Source organism: Cicer arietinum, chromosome 4 (assembly GCF_000331145.2).
Source record: "Cicer arietinum cultivar CDC Frontier isolate Library 1 chromosome 4, Cicar.CDCFrontier_v2.0, whole genome shotgun sequence".
NCBI lineage: Eukaryota > Viridiplantae > Streptophyta > Magnoliopsida > Fabales > Fabaceae > Cicer > Cicer arietinum.
In genome coordinates, this window is record NC_021163.2 from 52,307,582 (window position 1) to 52,326,424 (window position 18,843).

Sequence of the window (18,843 nt, forward strand, 5' to 3'; positions counted from 1 at the left end):
TTGGAAGGAGCCCTTACCTTAACGTTAGCTTTAACGTGGGTTTCGGGTACCGCGAGTAAAACCGGTAAAAATCTTCGCTCGCAACGTCGCCTCCAAATTGGTGCCCTAGCACCGTGGCGTGGTAGTGAGCAACTTTCCCTTCTATCTCTTCGAGAAATGAGGTTTGGATCTAGAAGAAACGGAGGGGTTTGTGTTTGGATCTCAAATACCGTTTTTCTTCGTTTTCGAATCAAAGAGGAAGAGTGGAGTTGCGAAATCCTTGTTCTAACTCTCACCCAACCTTGGGTTACTAGTTTTGAAGAAAAGAAAGCGACGAAAATGAAAACGGGAGAAGGAGGGAAATCGGTTCACGGCTCAGAGGAAGGAGGTGGAAATTGGCGATTTTCTTTCCTTTCTTTTTCTTTCCTTAGTTTTTCCTTTCTTCCTTTTTCCTTCCTTCCTTTTATACTATTTTCTTTTCCTTTTCCTTCCTTCTAGTTTTCCTTTCTTTTTCCCTCCAAACAAACATATATAGATAATAAATATAACTTAACAAATATCTCCAAATATCTAGATATTTGTTAAATTACCGTTTCACCCGAAACGCATTAAATTATCCGTAAAGGATTCATCGCAGTTAATTTCAATTTATTTATCGACGAGAAATTTTAATTGGCATCAAAATATCTTTTTGATTATAAAACTCCAAAATATTATTAACTTTGGCTTAAAAGCCTCCGAGCCAAAATCCAAAATACACCAAAAATACATAAATGGTACTTTAAAATTATGGGTCTTACATTCGAGCTAGTCAGTGGAGCTAGATATTTGACAATTAGAGTTGATTAGTTGTAACAATTTAGTAACTCCTAATGGCCAATATATAAAACCTCTCACATGTAATTCAACGAAACTAACTAATTCATCCAGAAGCATTTTGGGATAGAGAAAATTGAGAAAAATCAAACACTAGTGTGGGGGTAACACAAGGGAATGATGATGAATTGTTCACAAGCTCTCATGACTGTAATTTTCTCAAGTCATAGTGAATTATTGAAGTCAGATTCAGTCCCCTAGGTGTAGGATCATAGCTTTGAAATGGGTTGAAAGGTGTAGGATCTTCGTAATTACTTCATTAAATTCTTGCATTTTAAGTTATCAAGTTCTATCAATTGTTTGAAGATTCATTTTATGATTTAATTCACTACAATCAAACTCAAAATATATATATATATATATATATATATATATATATATATATATATATATAAATAAAGAAAAGTTAATAACCACTTTGCAAATATTTGAAAGGTTGTACAATTCCAATTTGGATAAAATAGAGTGTACTTAGATTTTGACTTACAAATAAGACAAGATCATGACATAAACTTGATATTGTTCATTCAATTGCCAATATCCCCTACCTTACTCAATAAATAATATGGTGTTCAACCAAATTTGGATCAACAAATCGCAACTCGTCCCAATAGGATTGAGTCTTTATGTAATTCGATCAACACATTAAGAGATTTGGTGTGCCTTGGTAAACCTTCCTTCTACATCAAGACTTGAGCAATCTAAGTTTGGTACCTCTCAATTTGAGTCGCAAAGGGAAATTGACTTCTTTGGTGGTTGTCTTCTTTATTGTGATTCAATTTTTGAATTTCATATACATCAGGGTAACAAGAAATTTTGCATAAATCATAGCAAAGATGTGGACATTGATGACAACTAATACATACAAATATTTGCCATGGATAACAGATATCAAGATGACAAATTCATGAACGAGGTGCTCAATGAGTAATCCTATCATAAAATATTATAGAATATTGCAATGTGTCCAAACAAAGGAGATTACAGTAATTCATTACCAGAGGTTTGTTCGACCTATGTCTCTTGCAAGAGTATGAATGATGATATAGTGGCAAGGATTTGGCGTAATAAGGATGTAAAGGGTGGGTTAAGAGTAAAATCAAAGTGCGAGGGTGGGTTAAGAGTAAAATCGAACTATTCAATATATCACTTCATAGTAAATGGAAGTGACACATTTTGCAGGATAATCTACTATGGTCGAAACATCTGGCTTACATGTATGGACCTCTTCCTTTCAATATTCTAAATTGAAGCAGTCCCATTTTTAGCCAAAGAGATTCTCCGTGGTAGAGAGATTTAATATCCAATGGCAATGATATCACAAATGATTATGCTTAGTTTTCAAATAACATTAGTATTTAATTCAAGAAATGTGAATTTGTTTACTTTTGGAGGGGTCGTTGGTTTGGTAATATGTCATTGCAGGACTTGTGTTCCAAAGTTGTTCTCTCAGTCATCAAAAAATCTTGGCTGCATAAAGGACATGAGGGATTGGATCAACTCACACTGGATTTGGGAATTTGGAGCTGATGTTTCTCTAGATAAATTAGGTAGAGAGCAATTACAAGAGTTGCAGGTTCTTCTAAATGAGGTCTATCAGAACCCAAATAGCTATCATGAGTGGAAGAGGATCCCAAACACTTTGTATGGATATAGTGTTAAGTCTTGCTACATAGTTTTTAGAGAAATGCAGAATTCACACATCCTTAATCTACGAATGAAGAAAGCTTGGAATATTCTTTGGCAGACATCATCGCCCTCAAATGTGCCGGTTTTTGGGTGGAGATTATTGTTACAAAGACTTGCAACATGGGATGAACTCATAAAGCGGGGAGCGGTTAGTGGAGTTTATAACCGCGCTTGTGTATGTTTTCGCAACAACAAAAAAATTGACTCCATCTTGAATACCAACCAAGAAGAATTAGCAAAACATCAACGAAACAAGAAGATTCCTCTGACAGAGTATATTTATTTCATCTGAGTGAAGATTATGTGATTCTACAACATATAAACTGAAGCAAGATGTCTGATAGTAGGCCTGGACAAAAAATCCAAACCGGCCCAAAACCGCCCGATCTGCATGGCCCGCGTGCAAATGGGCGGGTGAAATCAGGTCAATGGATTTGACGGAAAAAGTCAACGGATATAAACAGATATGGGCGGGCGGATGCAGGTGAAACATTTTGGGCCGTCGGTAACCGAACCCGCCCGAACCAAAAACGTAATGCTCCTATTTGGCCCAAATTCGAGACTGGCTCAACATATTTGTGTCCACTATAAATAGCATTGATACCATCAACCCTAACAAACCCTAGTCGCTTGAATCCAGATTACCATCTCACTCTCTCCATGAGAACACCATCTTCATCCTTTCGTCTTCCTCTCCTTAGGCTTCATTCTTACTTATTCCTCTGAATATTTTGATCTCATCATCCATTCTCAGATCTCATATTGATTAACCTTTTGTTGCTTTATTTCCCTCTCTATCTCATCTCACAATCGTAAATGGAGAGATTGAGAATAATAGACATAGAAGAAAACTCGAAGTCACTAATAAAAAGTATTCTTTAAAAGGTTATGATTTTTGTTAGGTTTTTTTTTTTTAATTTATGTTCGGCATTTCTGTTTCTTAACATGTGATTTGACTAACATGTATTTTTTATCTTGTGAAGCCATGGATCGAACCATACTTTCTTGGTTGAAAGCTCAAAGTCACAGGATCTCATATAGAAGAACAAGGTTAGGATTTTATATATTTTTTATTTCATTATATATATATATATATATTAAATAAACCTAAAAATAATCACATGTTTGTTTTTTATTTGATTAAACTGAAATCTACATATTATGCTTTTGATTGTTACTTTTATGATTTTAATATATGATTATAATATTTATTACGATTTTTTATTCTACTTTCTATTTAAAATTATATTATAATGTTTCTATTCATTTAAACAGTTTGCATGTTAATGATTATCTTATTTTTATTATTTCTTAAATTTATTTACATATCATAATTGTTTTATTGTTTTCCATGTGCAGATGCAGAAGCCTTAGCCTTCATGTTGAATTCAACTATTAAAGATTTATTATGCACCAATGTTCATAGTGTGTTCATAGTGTTATTGTTTTATGTTTATGTTAATTAAAATGTTTATTTGATATTGTAATAAATTATATTTATTTTTACCTATAATAGTGGAACTCTAAGCAAGTCAAAATCCTTTAATATTTGGACTTCAGAATTGCTTGAAGAATAATATGCATTTAGGGTGTGTATAAAATTGTTACTTAGTCTTTGAAAAAAAAATATATATAAGTTAATTAGTCTTTAAAAAAAATATATAATAAAAACATGGCAAGAGTATGAAAATTTATTGCAGCCTAATAAAATTAACATGATGACCAAATAAATTTTAGAACCAATTAAGTAAAAAAACCCAATTCAGTCAAAAAAATTAAAGATGACCCAATTCAGTCAAAAAAAAAATTACCCGAATGATCCGAACCAGTGACCCGTTTAAACCGAGTATCCGGGAACCGACTACACTAAATCTTCACATGGGCGGAAATGGGTGATTAAATGGTACCCGCGGATTGGTCCGGTTGGTGATTTTGGGTCCGAACCCGCCCAACCCGATCCGTTGTCCACCCCTATCTGATAGTATGGAAAATACAAAGTAGCCTAAAAACTTACATAATTAAACAACTAGGTTCATGTACGAATGCAACAGGTTTTACAATGGGTTCATGTACGAGAACAACTAGGTTCATGTTAAACAACTACATGTACGAGAACAAATAGGTTCATGTCAAACAACTACATGTACGAATGCAATAGGCTTGAATGAATTGTAATATTTGAATTGATATATATAATTTTAATTTCTCGACGAGAGTTAGAATCCTACGACAAAATTTGTGTTAAGTTATACACAAACTTGTAAGCTTGGTGTAATTTATGCTATTAGTGGCTACCTCCTTTGTGATAGAGTGAAGGTTGAAGAGACAAGCAAACAATTGAATCCTCAAGAGGCAGTTTCCAATATTGTTGAGAAGACTAAAAGGTTTCTAGTGGAATGTCTGGAGATGCAGAGTAAGTAATACTCGTGGAACCTTAAGAGACATTGTACAAACTCAACTCAAGAGGCGAGTGAAACTCGAATTCATTAGGAATCCATATCTTGTACTTTTGGTTGGCTGTAGAAACATTATATTATAGGCAAAAAAACAATGCTTAGCTTATTTGAAGTCTAAAGAAATTGAGTTAATAATATTTTAATGGTTTAAGTCCCTAACTATACTAGGAAAAAATCTCATTGTAAAGAAAACACTAGATGTAGCAACAGTTGTTGTGAACTAATATAAAAATATTTCTATTTTCTTATCCCTTATCTAATTACTTTTTTATTTGAATTAATTATGTTTTATCTTGTGTTAAGTGTTTGTAATTAATTGAAGATAAATTATTGAAAAGAATTTAAAAATGGTCAACACAATTCAAACCTCATTTCTTGTATTTTTCAGTACCTTCAATTTATATTAGATTTTGACCTCTTGTGAACGAGCATTTTATCAAGCAACACTAAAGACCATTAATCACTTGAAAATATTGATAGACGGTTTGATTTGTCTTGTGTTGTGAACTCATTTCTATTTTTTGTTTTTGTTTCAAACTCTTTTGCTTTCAAAACTAGAAATTATCATAAGCAACTTGTTTGGAATAAAATTATATAAGTAAATAATTGTGCAAACAAATATTCTACTTTATAATTTTAACTTCACAACAATATGCATTTTGTTTAAATTATTGTCTTTTAAAAAGGATTTCCTTCTTTTTTTTTGTTTAATCACTCTTTTATGATATTTTGAGTAGTAACTTATAAATTTTACTACTAAGAAATCTGAGATATTCAAAGCGAGGAACATAAATGGAAAAGAATCAAGTTATGTGAACAAAACATAATTAATATTCTAATATGTATATGGATGTTTAGATATCAACTTGAGTAGTTCAAGAAAGGATTTAAACAAGTAATTAGTTTGCGACATAGTTATAAGCATTGAACAGTCATGTTGATTTGCTCACAATTTTTAAACAAATTGATCATTTTCTTACACTATAACCTCTAAAAAATGTTTTAAGATCTTCGCAAAACATGAACCATTCAACGGTCATAGTGATTTGTCTATAAATTTTAAATTCATTATGACAAGGAACTGTGGCCAACAAGATGGATTAATCAAAGGTCATGAACTTTGATGTTCTCTTAATCTAACAGATTAAGACTATATCAAAGCATGTGGTTGGCAGAAGACCTCCAACTCAAGTGAACAAAAATCAAATAATTTTATGGACACACTTAGTGTTACTCCACATCATAAGATATAATCAATTTTTTTGTGAGTGAAATATTCAGAACTTTTTTTAGTTGATAAAACAAAAAAAAATTATTAGTCAACTAAACCAGTCGCGATAAAAGTGCGAATACAAGATGGGTATTCCTCAACTTAAATAGTATCATTTGAAATTAACGTAAATTTAGCAAGAATGTGAGTAGAGAGGTAGAAGATCACTCTAAGGCTTCCCATTGTTTAACATTATCATAGGCTATTTCAAAAACAAAAGTATGGTATGCACTATAGATAGTAAACTAGCCTTCTTGTGAGGGCCCCAAATGAGTTAATCACTTTGTCTAGAGATAGTGAACTGGAGTTAGAGAATATGGGTAGAATCAAGTGATAACAAGGTGGAATTCACTAATTGTATGTTCCAAGTACCATGATCCTGGTAAATCAACTGCAATGCTTAAGAGAGCTCGATAAAGAGAGGTTTTGAAGTCTACGCTTTATACCCATTTTGAAGGGGTATTCAATTGTCTTTTCAAATATCAACATAATGGCATATATTAATCTTCCAGAACCAACTTCTTTTGAGATTTTGAATGTAAGAACTTTGTTCGATATAACTAGATTGATGTCCAATTTGAACTATAAAAAAATCACATCTCAAATAATAGCGTGCTTTCAAACACTTCGTTGATATTCAATTTTGTCCAACTTTTTCGACAATTTTAAAGTTCACAAACTATTTGATATAGATTCTTTGGTACTCAAAACTTTTAGCTCATTTATTGTAAAAACAAATGTTTCAGCCAAACTTTAAATTGAGCTCCGTACACCTTTGCCCTTTTTAAAAGAGTCCAAAATTTATATGTCTACTCATTGGTTCAGATCTTTACTATGTGTTTTCTTTACCAATTCCTTTTAATTTATGTTAAATAGTACTTGTGGTCCATTGATTTAATTTCAATTAACATTTTAGTTATTTTTTTTTTCTTGACTTGATCTTTTATTTTAATTTTAAGTGGCAATTTGATCTTTTATGTTTTAAAATGTCAACAACAATTATATCCTTTTTGTTTTACAAAAATTCAAAATTTTCAATAAAAACCCATAAAATTAATTATATTCTTCAATATAATACAAATTTCATCAAATTCGTAACTCAAATCTTCAAATAAACTCATATTTTCATTCTTTATTTGATGTTGTTAGAGATAAAAATATGATTTTATTTAAAGATTTAAGTTATGAATTTGATTAAATTTTCATTTTATTGAGGATGATAATTAATTTTATGGGATTTGTTCGAAACTTTTGATTAATTTTTTGTAAAAAAAAAAAAAAATAACATTGTTCACATTTTAAAACATAAAAGATCAAATTGTGACTTAAAATTAAAAATAAAAGACCAAATCGAGAAGAAAAACAAAGATAAAAGACTAAAATGTTAACTGAAATTAAGTTAAGGGACCACAAGTGATATTTAACTTTTAATTTATTACAAGAAAAACAAAAAATAAAAAATAAAAAAGCAAAATTTGAAAAAAATATCAGAATGAAGTCCTTTGCATATCATCCTCTAAACCTCTGCAAAGTAAAACACAGCTGACCCCAAGTTGTATTTTTGCTTCATCAATAAGTTTTTTTGCTTAATTTTTAATGATTTTCAATGTAATTAAAGCAGTTGTTCATGAAAAATAAAATTTTTATTTGATTAAAATACTTCAAAAATAATTTTGCTCAATAAAAAAGTTTCGTATTTTAATCTTTTTTAAAATTAAAATAAATTTATCTAAATTTAATATTGTTAATCTAATTTTTAATTGAAAAATAAATATTTATGTAACATCAATTATTTTAATTTTATGAATAATTTTATATAATAAATTTTAAAAGACTTCATATTAAATTTATTTTAGACATCCACGTGAATACACATTGAAGAAGTGAAGTGAAGAATTTGAGCAACAACAAGGCCATACACAGTGAAGTAGCCACAAAAAGCATAGTTTAAATTTGTATCATCTCCTACTCATTTATTATTCTTCGTAGTGATAATTTTGTGTATAATAGATCAACAATCAAAACATGTACAAGTATAATAGAAAAGTTCAGCAATGTAACATTAAAAAATGGTTGAAATTAAAAGATAAAGAAGGAAAGAGAGGAGCAGCCCTCTCTATGTAGTCACAAGATTTGTAATTTGCTTTACTATGTAAAAAGGATTAGAGTACGTGGTTCATTACTTAAGAAAAATTAGATATATGAAATATACATACTTCATATATTTAGACTTATTAATGTTTTGTTTCTATTTTCATTGATGATAAATTTTTTTATTTAATCAAAGACTAAAGATTATATATTATAAATAATTAATTAAAAATGAAAAATTTGTAAATCATTTTAGTTTTTAAATTTTCATTACTTGTATAAAAAGTTTGTGAACAAGAAAAAATATGTATATACATATATATATATATATATATGTACATACATATATATATATATATATATATATATATACTGCGATATTTGGTAATAGCAGATTTCTATATGTAGTACACATAAATTTGAAAATGTATACATATATCATATATTTTCTAATAAAATTCTATTTTGTTATAATTACATAAAAAACATTCACCCTCTTTTGGTAACAGCAAAAAGTATTAGCACATAAAATTTAAATAATTAGTTAGTCAAGTTAAAAATAGTTTGATAATTTTACAATTTTAGTAATGAATACGGATCAAAAATTAGTTAGTCAAGTTACAAATATTTCGATAATGCATTTACAAATAGTAAAATTACTAAAGTAGTATTTTGATATTTTGATCTTGTGCATCATAATATTTTTGAAAAGAAATACTACCTTTTAACGTGGTAGGTACTCTACCAAATCAAGAAATAATAAAATTTTATGTTTTTGGTGAGTTAACGTTGTAATGTTGTATTAAATAGTGGTCCTCTTTTTTAAAATACTATTACATCCTAATAACGTTGTAACTTTAGCCTTATTGATTCAGTGTTTTGAGTGGAAAATAATTGGTGAAGAAAAAATTGACAGGATTCACCATGTCGAAAAATATTCCCTTAAAAACTATGTGTAAAGTGCGCAATCCATCATTGATTAAGAATGCCTTCTAATTTGTTGGTTGAGATGTAAAAAAAATACATGATGTTAGTTTGTTTTAGAATGGTCCAATTAATTATTGGTCCATGATAGATAAATAAAGGTTACCGGTTATGTAAAGTTTCATCCATTATATTTTTAAAATAAAAAATGGGATTGAGATATTTTTATTAATCAAAATGACATTAATTACCATTATAAAATTGTCGTGAATGAAATATGAATTTAGCATCTTGATGTTAGAAGACTGAATTCACCTCATATATTTATGTTATTTATGTTATTATCACTAGTGCAATTAAACATTGTTAGATCGGTTCTTATGTACTTGTTAGATCGATTTCTTATCCGATCTAACATCAAGCATTGTAATAAATAGTTAATTATTAAATCAGTTAAAATAATAGATGTAACAAGTCACATTCAAAAATGATTTATTAGATCGGTTAAATTTGAACCAATATAACAAGTCAAATTCAAAATTGATTTATTACATCGGTTAAATTTGAACCAATATTACAAGTCATATTCAAAATTGTTTATTTTATCGATGAGCCAATTGATTTAAATAATTAACTTTTTAATTTTTTGTTCTTTATAACTTTCACCCTTTACATACGCATCCTCATAATTTCACATATTACATTATTAACTAGAATTTCTCATTCAACCATAAAACACAAAACTTCATACGAAGCTTTACATTTAAAAATCAATGACAATGAGTCATAATTTTTTTACAAAATCTAAATTATCAAATTTAGAGCTACATAATATTCACTAGTTAAAAAAAAGACATTATCTTCTATTAACAGTCTAAAGATACTAAAATGATCCAAGTGCTTCAAACATTTTCTATTAGTTCAAGAATCAAGTTTGCACAACGTTGTTGGACATTCATCATTTCTTCATCTTCGAATGGTTTTGATTCTCCAAATATCTGAATTATAAACATTGAAATAACAAAGTTATCTAAATCATGTGACCATAAAAATCATAAGTAGTTAATTAATACTAACTTTGAAAAAATCTATCACATACCCGCATCCATGAATCAACAAGACCACTAGATACAATGTTCAACATATGTATCATAATGTAGTAACCACACTCATAACCTTTAGGTTGTCTTTGACACTAAAATTGAATATTATATGTAAATCATAATGAGTAAATATTATATAGATAAAAACATATAAATTATAATTGAAATTCTATATATATAATCTAAACAACTTACAATGGGAATGTTCCATGTGAGCTTGTTCTTTCTTAATCTTCGCGACTTATTATATTCACCCAAAGCTCTACAAAAATAAAACATTCATTAAAGTGTAGCAAATAAAATCACATAGAAATGAATTAGCATATAAATAAATAAAATAACATGTTTTAATGAATGCAATTGGAACAGTTTTATTATTTTGTTCATTATATAGATGAAAAACATTGAAACTTGAAATACTAATCAGCTTTCTTTTATGCAGATTCGCATGATTAATAATTGGAATTACTGATGTGGATCCCGCTAGATGGCCTGGATCAAAATGGAAATGCCTAGTGGTATTTTGTTGGGAGCTTTCTATATGTATTATGATTATCATTTATATGCTTGACATTGAGGATTAAGAGATGTCTGTTCTGATGAGTTTTAGGTCGTATGGGTACTTTGGCTTTTTAAGGAAATTCCTATGGATTTGTTAGACACTGAGTTGCATACTTTATTATCAATGTTGTGGCTTATTTTATAGAAAAAACATTTACGCCTTCCATCTAACTTCACATTAGTGGCACACTTTCTAAACTGTAGGGGTTCTATACTGTTATTTTGTATTATTTAGAGTGGGAAGGGGTATTATAAAGTCATATAATTCCATGATTGAATTGGTTTTGCATAATCTGAAAATTACAGAAACTTACATGGACCAGTCTTTCAGTGTAATAGTTATATATTACTTAATATCTGAAAAAATTGGATATACTAACCAACACCATATCTCACTTTATGCTGTATTTAGCTGAGACCGTGTATACTTTATGTAATATGTTATAATGAAGATTCAAGGAAGTGACTTGTATTCATGTTCTCCGTTGGAGAAATTATGAAGTTGAAAAGAATAATATTTTAGCTAAATTGGCATATTTGCAAGATATAAGTTTTAAATACTAGTAAGAGACCTTAAGAAGTCATAGCTGCTAAGTTTTTGGCAAACGTGAGCGTACTTCTTGACCACTAATGAATATATATGAGAGGCCATTCGTGTGCCTGTTTGAAGAATGATTGCATATTCTGTTAATGGAAAACTATGATTGTTTCTGTTCTTCTTCCTATTAACCTCATAATTATTAACCTCATAATCCAAGATTGGATTGACCATAGAAGATAATGTTTAGTATTTCAAGCTAAATAACATGTTTTAATGTGCATTTGAAATACATATACCGGAAATACAATAAACACTTACAAATCGACGATGTGCGTGATATTTTTATTTGGTTTCCATCCCAACGAACATAGGAAGACTATAGTATTCTTCTTAGGACAAATAACGAGCAATTGCCAATGACAACTACATTGTGCAAAAAGGTAAAAATGTTAAGTACATTTATGTTATAAACTTGTAATGGATAAATTATAATAAAATTTTACTTACTTGTTGAGATAAGGTAATAGATAACACTCTTTTTGATCCTACTGCAACTTATTTTGTATGTACTTTTGAGCCCCAATAGAATAATATTCACTCCGAATGAAACACGGATCAATGAATCCATACACGTCACTCTTGCCCAAGTCAATACAAAGGCGATGCATATATCTAAGATATTAAAATAAATAAATTAAAATAAGTATTTGTTATAAATGAAATTAATTTTTTTACTAATTTTACAAATTAAATGTACTTACGTCAACCATATTTGTATAATAGTGATGCACAACTCTCGATTACCCATACACAACTCCACTATATCGCTTTGTCCAAGTACAAACACTTCACTTGTCTCATGTTCCAATTTTAGCTCTATAGACAATGATATACTCATCGACTTTAACAACAATTGTTGAATACAATCTAGTTGAGATTCAGATTTTTTGAGTGGAACGTCAACTTTCATAAATATGTCAACCTCCTAAATAATTAAAGATAAATTATTAGTCATTTAAAATATTTCAAGTGTAAATAGAAAAGGCATAAGTAATGAATACCTTATCAGAAACAAGCCGCAAAAGTCTTTTTGGCCATTGAATGAAAGTATTTGAAGCATGACCAACTGTTGTCACCTCATCAGTGGGTATAGGTACTTGAGCATTTGCATCTAAAACCTTGGTAACCAACACCCTAACCATATCATTATCTAACAACTGACTGTGTAAGGTGGGCCCCAACTTGTACGCATCATCACATGATACTACAAAATCATTATTATCAACATACAATTTACACTGTTCTGGAATATCATTGTCCTCATCCTCTGGTATAGGTAGTTCAACAAAACAACTTCTCTTCATGAACAAATTTGGATTTTGTTGTGATAGCTCCAACAACACTTTATTTTTAATTACGTTAATAAGCTCCTCTATTTGGTGGCTACTGAAAGTTGGTGGGGTAGACGCATAATGAGAACGTGATCCAAAGTATTATCGAATCCCCACACCTCGACCAACAGCACGAACACGACCAGGGTGCTCAGGTTTCCCAATGGTCGTTGTCAAGATATATGTACGTCCATGTGGAACAAAGGTTCCTTGAGACATTTGTTCAACCAAGGAATCCTACAAGATATAAAAAGAATATATAATTTATAAGATTTAATTAATGTTTTTTAAATGATTAATATAAAAGACATATTGAAGTTAGGCTTAATGGAGATGAAAATATTTATAAGATATAAAAAGAATATATAATTTTATGATTCACAAGTAAAAACTAAAAATTAACAGGTGGAAATTAAAATTTTACCCAGTAAGTTATCTAGTAAATTTTTTTAATCTTAAAAAAGAATCCCATAAAATTTAAATTGTTTGGGATGTTATGATGTATGATGAAATCTGCATTTTACCTGTGATTCTTACTTTGGTTGTACTCCTTTGAGTATCTTCTACCAATATAATGTATGGCTTTCTTATTTTCTGTGCAGGTTATAAAGAAATCCATTAAAGTGCAAAAGATGGCTCGTCATCTAGTGAAACATTGTTCTTTATTTCATGGTTATCATCTCTTATCTCAGTTAATAGAAGGGTTGGGCTTAATGGAGATGAAAATATATTTTTCTTGAAGCATGTATTGGTAGTATTGAAGGTAAGTGCTCATTCTGATTTCCTGACTTGCACCATTTGTTTTTGTGGTTTTATCTATAAATGTTTTCCTGATTATTCGTTTTCAAATTGTTGGGGTTTGTGTACTCTGTTAGGGACTTGCAAAACCTAACCTTGATATACTAGACGAAGCTTTGAACTAGTTTTATTGATAAAATAGAAAAAGATACATGGATCCTTATCCCTTAAAAACTAGTTTACAAGTTTAGACCAAGTAAAAGCCTAACTTCCTAAGGGAGGCTAGTCCTATTTATATAACATAGAACTAACAGCTACCAACAAACAGAACAACCACAGATTCAGCAAATCAAATTATTTTATATTAATCATCTAAAAAGAATATATAACCACCTGCTGACATATTTTTTCTAAATGCAGCAAATCAAATTAACAATATGAATGCTCCAATTACCACAGATTCGGGGTCAGTTGCAACACCTTATGACTATGGAGCAGAGAAATAACAACATCTGAACCATTTCAACCAGGGCTAGTTTATGAAACCACTACCATTGATCACTTGAACTACTTGTGTTACCTTGGATTCAATATAAACACAATTAAGGTTATCTAATCAATATATATCTTTCATTTAGCTCATATCTAATCAATGTAGAATTAGTTACTCACACTTAAATTCCAACAACCAATCATTTGCAAGAACAAATCACCAATGATTATTAGTTTAAATTAATAATTGATTACACAATTACTTACAATTTTTTTTGCAATGACACGAGCATCTTCTGATGAGTAATCTCCCAATGGCTTTTGTCGGGCTCTCTTCCATTTTTCATGGCGTGATGGTGGAGATGGAGGTGCAAGTATTGAATTTCCAGATGATTCTTGTCTTTGCTTTATTTTTTCATTGATCAATATTTCAGTAAGCAACTCATATCCCCCACGAGACATTAGGTGAGGGTATTTATTATGAGATTGGATCACTTGTGCCTTCTTTCGTTTCTCCTATTATAAGTAATGTACCAATTAAATGTAATACTAGAAATAAATTATTAAAAGAAATTAAATTATAAATCTAGCTAACCACAAAGGAAGGATCTTGCCGCTTCTGAACAAACGTCTTCCATATGTCCTTATCAAGATAAGTATATGCCTTAAGAGGAGACTTGTGACTCAAATTCCCACCATTTATATATCTAGATTCTAAACTAATTTGAAATGCCCTCCAACGTTCACCAGCATATGAAATCCATTTCTTTTTCAAAAAATCAGAATCAGGAACATCCCATTTCACCTACATTACAAAACCAATGGAGGAGTTAGTGTATGGCATTACAATATACTTACGAAATCATATATATACTAAAATATTCACAAAACAACAAGTACCTTAATAGCTTCCCATATCTGATTTTTCAAGTCGCTATCTACGTCATCCCAATTATCCACCAAAATACTGACAAAGCTTCGAGCAAGGGAAGCAACATGACCCTTAAAGTTTTTTCTATTTATCCCCGAAGGTAATCCAGTCAATGGATATAAATCAATTGATAACTTCTTACCTATCATATATTTACGTTTCAACTTTGTCATACGTGTACCACGCCTACCATTTCTTTGTGTAGATTGAGTACCCTCCACACTTTGCGAATGAGCTGAAGAATTATTCATGTGTCCTTTTTAAAAAAGAATAATAATGGTTAATAATATTTCAAAATAATGGAGAAAAATAATAATAGGCAATCATATCATATATTGGTAAAAACTATAAACTATCAAAGTAAATATTGCAGATAATGTAAAATTTATTAAGATAAATTATCATTATTATCGTTTTATTTCTTACAAGTCTTATGTTTGAATATTCTCCCATATGCCTTCTTGATGATCATCACGAGTGGCATACTCATCGTCCACTATAGTTTCTTCAACGAAAGTAAGTATTCGTTGTGAGAATGGAGGAGTCTCAAAAACATCTAGCGTTGAATCTAGACTTTCATTTGGTCCATGAAAACTTTTACCTTGGAGAACCACTGACCATTTTTTGTTAGAAGAATCACTAACATAAAACACTTGTTTTGCTTGGGATGCCATAATAAAAGGCTCATCTTTATACGCTACCTTTTCAAGGTCCACCAATGTAAAACCAAATTCATCAATTTTAACACCATTATTGATGTCAATCCATTTACATTTAAAAACAGGCACTTTAAATTTAATAAAATCGACATCCCAAATCTCTTCAATGGTCCCAAAGTAAGGTATGGATGCTGTAACAGGGTTTTTATCTTTTGAACTAGAGAAATACATGGACTCGGCTACGACCATAACCCCACTATTTTGCATGGTACTACTGTCATCTTGACTTTTTGTGTAGAATGTAAAATTATTGATATCGTAGCCAGTCCAAGTTATGACATCAAAGTGAGGCCCATTTGCTAGCCATTTTAGTGCATCAGAAGTTGTATTGTTGGTTAAAATGGTTTCTTTAAACCATTTTAAGAAAGTCTTGTTATGCTTATTCAGCAACCATTTTTCATTCATTTTAGGATAATTTTCCTTCACAATGCTTTTATGAGTAGAAAGGTAAGGTTGAACCTCATCAGTGTTATTCAATATATACAAATGTGCTTGAAGTACTTCCTCTCATCCCATGCTCTTAAGTTTTAAGCCTCGTATACCATTACTCACACATGTTCCCTCATGACGAGATCTAGGAATTCCTTTGGCTTCTGCTTTTGACATATAGTCAGAACAAAACTCAATAACCTCTTCTGCTATGTACCTTTCAACAATAGATGCTTCAGGACGGTGTGGGTTCTTCACATATCCTATTAAAATCTTCATGTAACGCTCGAATGGATACATCCACCTCAAATAAACAGGACCACATGATTTAATCTCCCTAACTAAATGAACAATTAAATGAACCATGATGTCAAAAAAAGGAGGAAAATACATCTCTAGTTGGCACAAGATAATAACAACTTCATTTTCCAACTCATGTAATTTTTGAGGATCAATGACTTTGCTACAAATAGCGTTGAAGAATAAACACAACCTAGTTAAGTCTTCTCTTACTTTTTTAGGCAATATGCCACGTAAAGCCACTGGTAGTAGTTGTTGCATCAAAATGTGGCAATCATGAGACTTTAAGCCAACTAATTTCAAATCTTTCATTGACACAAGACTCTTGACATTTGAGGAGTAGCCATGTGGAACTTTTATTCCCCTTAAACACTCACAAAAGCATCTCTTCTCCTTTTTTGACAATGTATGACAAGCAGGAGGCAAATATGTTCGTTTACCTGTTGATTGTGGAGCTAATTGTTGTCGTATACCCATATCTAGACGAGAATTTAAGCCATCCTTTGTTTTCCCATGAATGTTGAGAAGTGTTCCAATTACACTATCACACACATTTTTCTCTACATGCATCACATCAAGACAATGTCTTACATCTAGACTAGACCAATAAGGAAGATCAAAGAACACAAACTTCTTCTTCCATATATTTTTCTCAGATGTCTGTTTTTGGTTCTTCCCAAAGATAACATTTATATCTTTAACCCGTTGATAAACTTGCTCCCCAGTTAAGGCTTTTTGAGAAATTTCATGCTCTTGGTGTCCATTAAACGCTTTTCTCAACTTACGGTATGGATGATTAGACTTGAGAAATTTTCGATGCCCAACATAAACAGTTTTTTTTCCATGTTTCAATTGTTGGTAGCATGTTCCTTTTTCACATATAGGACATGCTTTTTGTCCCTTAACACTATAGCCACACAAGTTTCCATATGCAGGAAAGTCATTGATGGTGCAAAATAGCATTGCACGCATCTTAAAATATTCACGAGAATACCCATCAAACACATCAACACCTTCCCAAAGCATTCTCAAATCTTCAATCAATGGACTTAGATAAACATCTATGTCATTTCCAGGTTGTTTTGGACCTGAAATCATCATAGATAACATGATGTATTTACGCTTCATGCAAATCCAAGGAGGTAGGTTGTAGATAACTAGTAGAACAGGCCATGAACTATGGTTACTACTTAAGTTTCCATATGGATTCATTCCATCTGTAGCAAGTCCAAGCCTAAGGTTCCTTGGCTCACTTCCGAACTCCGGGTACAAATCATCAATTTTCTTCCATTGCAAAGAATCAGTTGGGTGATGAAGTTGTCCATCACGCTTCCTCTCATCGGTATGCCATCTTACATTCTTTGCATCATTTGTATTAGCAAACAAACGTTTGAACCTTGGAACTATTGGAAGATACCATAACACCTTCGCATGAGGTCTCTTTGAGCTTTCGTCATAAATGGAATCACCATCCTTCATTTTGTAGCGTGATAGTCCACACCTAGGACACTTAGTCAACTCTTCAAACTCATTTCTATACAATAAACAGTCATTAGGGCATGCATGTATTTTCCTATACTCCATGCCCATTGGACACAATAACTTCTTTGCCTCATAGTTACGATTCGGCAATGTGTTACCTTCTGGGAGCATTTCTTTCAACAATTCAAGTAATTCAGTGAAGCTTTTATCTGTCCAGCCATTTCTCGCCTTCAAGTTGAACAATCTCAATACCGCAGACAACCGTGTGAAGTTAGTGCATCCCGGATACAAAGGCTCTTATTTGTCACTACACAAATTATCATATACATATGCACGATTAAAGGACTCTTGTCCAACATCATGTATCATGTCCTCTAGTTGATCGTTCATATCTACATTAACATCCTCTCTTTCTGAGGTATTTGACATGTTTAATGAATCACCATGCCATATCCATCTGATATAGTTCAGGTCAATCCCATAACAAATAAGATGACTTCGTATTTCCTCAAAATGTAATGTATTTTCATTCAAACAAATAACACAAGGACAATAAAACCTTCCTTTACTTTCAGGAAGTTTTTTAAAGCAAATTGTAAAAACTCCTCAACTCCCTTTTCATACTCTTCACTCAAACGATTAGCATTCATCCAACTGCGATTCATAACTACTTCTGGAAAAAAATACAATGGTAAAATGATTTTAATCACATTTTAAGAATCATATTTCTACATAAAAAGTTAATTTAATTATTTATGTTCTCACATCTATTATGTATTTTCTTTTACAATGTAAGGCTTACATAGTGTGCATATGGTAATTATCTTTTTAATCCAACTTGAGGGTAATGCATGTTAGCTATAGGATAATG

The 18,843-nt window shown here is 30.8% G+C and overlaps 1 protein-coding gene and 1 pseudogene across 1 annotated transcript; both read right to left on the reverse strand.

Moving 5' to 3' along the window:
- Window positions 1-9,999: 9,999 nt before the first annotated feature.
- On the reverse strand, window positions 10,000-12,905 carry LOC101501280 (uncharacterized). Its single transcript, XM_073367932.1, has 7 exons — window positions 12,552-12,905; window positions 12,252-12,475; window positions 11,998-12,162; window positions 11,809-11,913; window positions 10,584-10,650; window positions 10,385-10,480; window positions 10,000-10,283 (listed from the first exon to the last, which is right to left on the reverse strand). Exons 1-3 carry the CDS (start codon window positions 12,852-12,854, stop codon window positions 12,036-12,038), a joined length of 654 nt encoding a protein of 217 aa, XP_073224033.1. The 5' UTR covers window positions 12,855-12,905; the 3' UTR covers window positions 10,000-10,283; window positions 10,385-10,480; window positions 10,584-10,650; window positions 11,809-11,913; window positions 11,998-12,035.
- A 2,568-nt stretch (window positions 12,906-15,473) lies between these two features.
- On the reverse strand, window positions 15,474-18,637 carry LOC101501909 (uncharacterized; annotated as a pseudogene).
- Window positions 18,638-18,843: the final 206 nt, after the last annotated feature.

Coding starts and splice junctions, on each gene's coding strand:
- LOC101501280 (XM_073367932.1), bottom strand. CDS start 12,854: ATGAAGAGAAGTTGTTTTGTTGAACTACCTATACCAGAGGATGAGGAC. Junction 12,476..12,551: donor TGCGGCTTGTTTCTGATAAG/GTATTCATTACT, acceptor TTAATTATTTAG/GAGGTTGACATATTTATGAA. Junction 12,163..12,251: donor ATTATACAAATATGGTTGAC/GTAAGTACATTT, acceptor TTAATATCTTAG/ATATATGCATCGCCTTTGTA.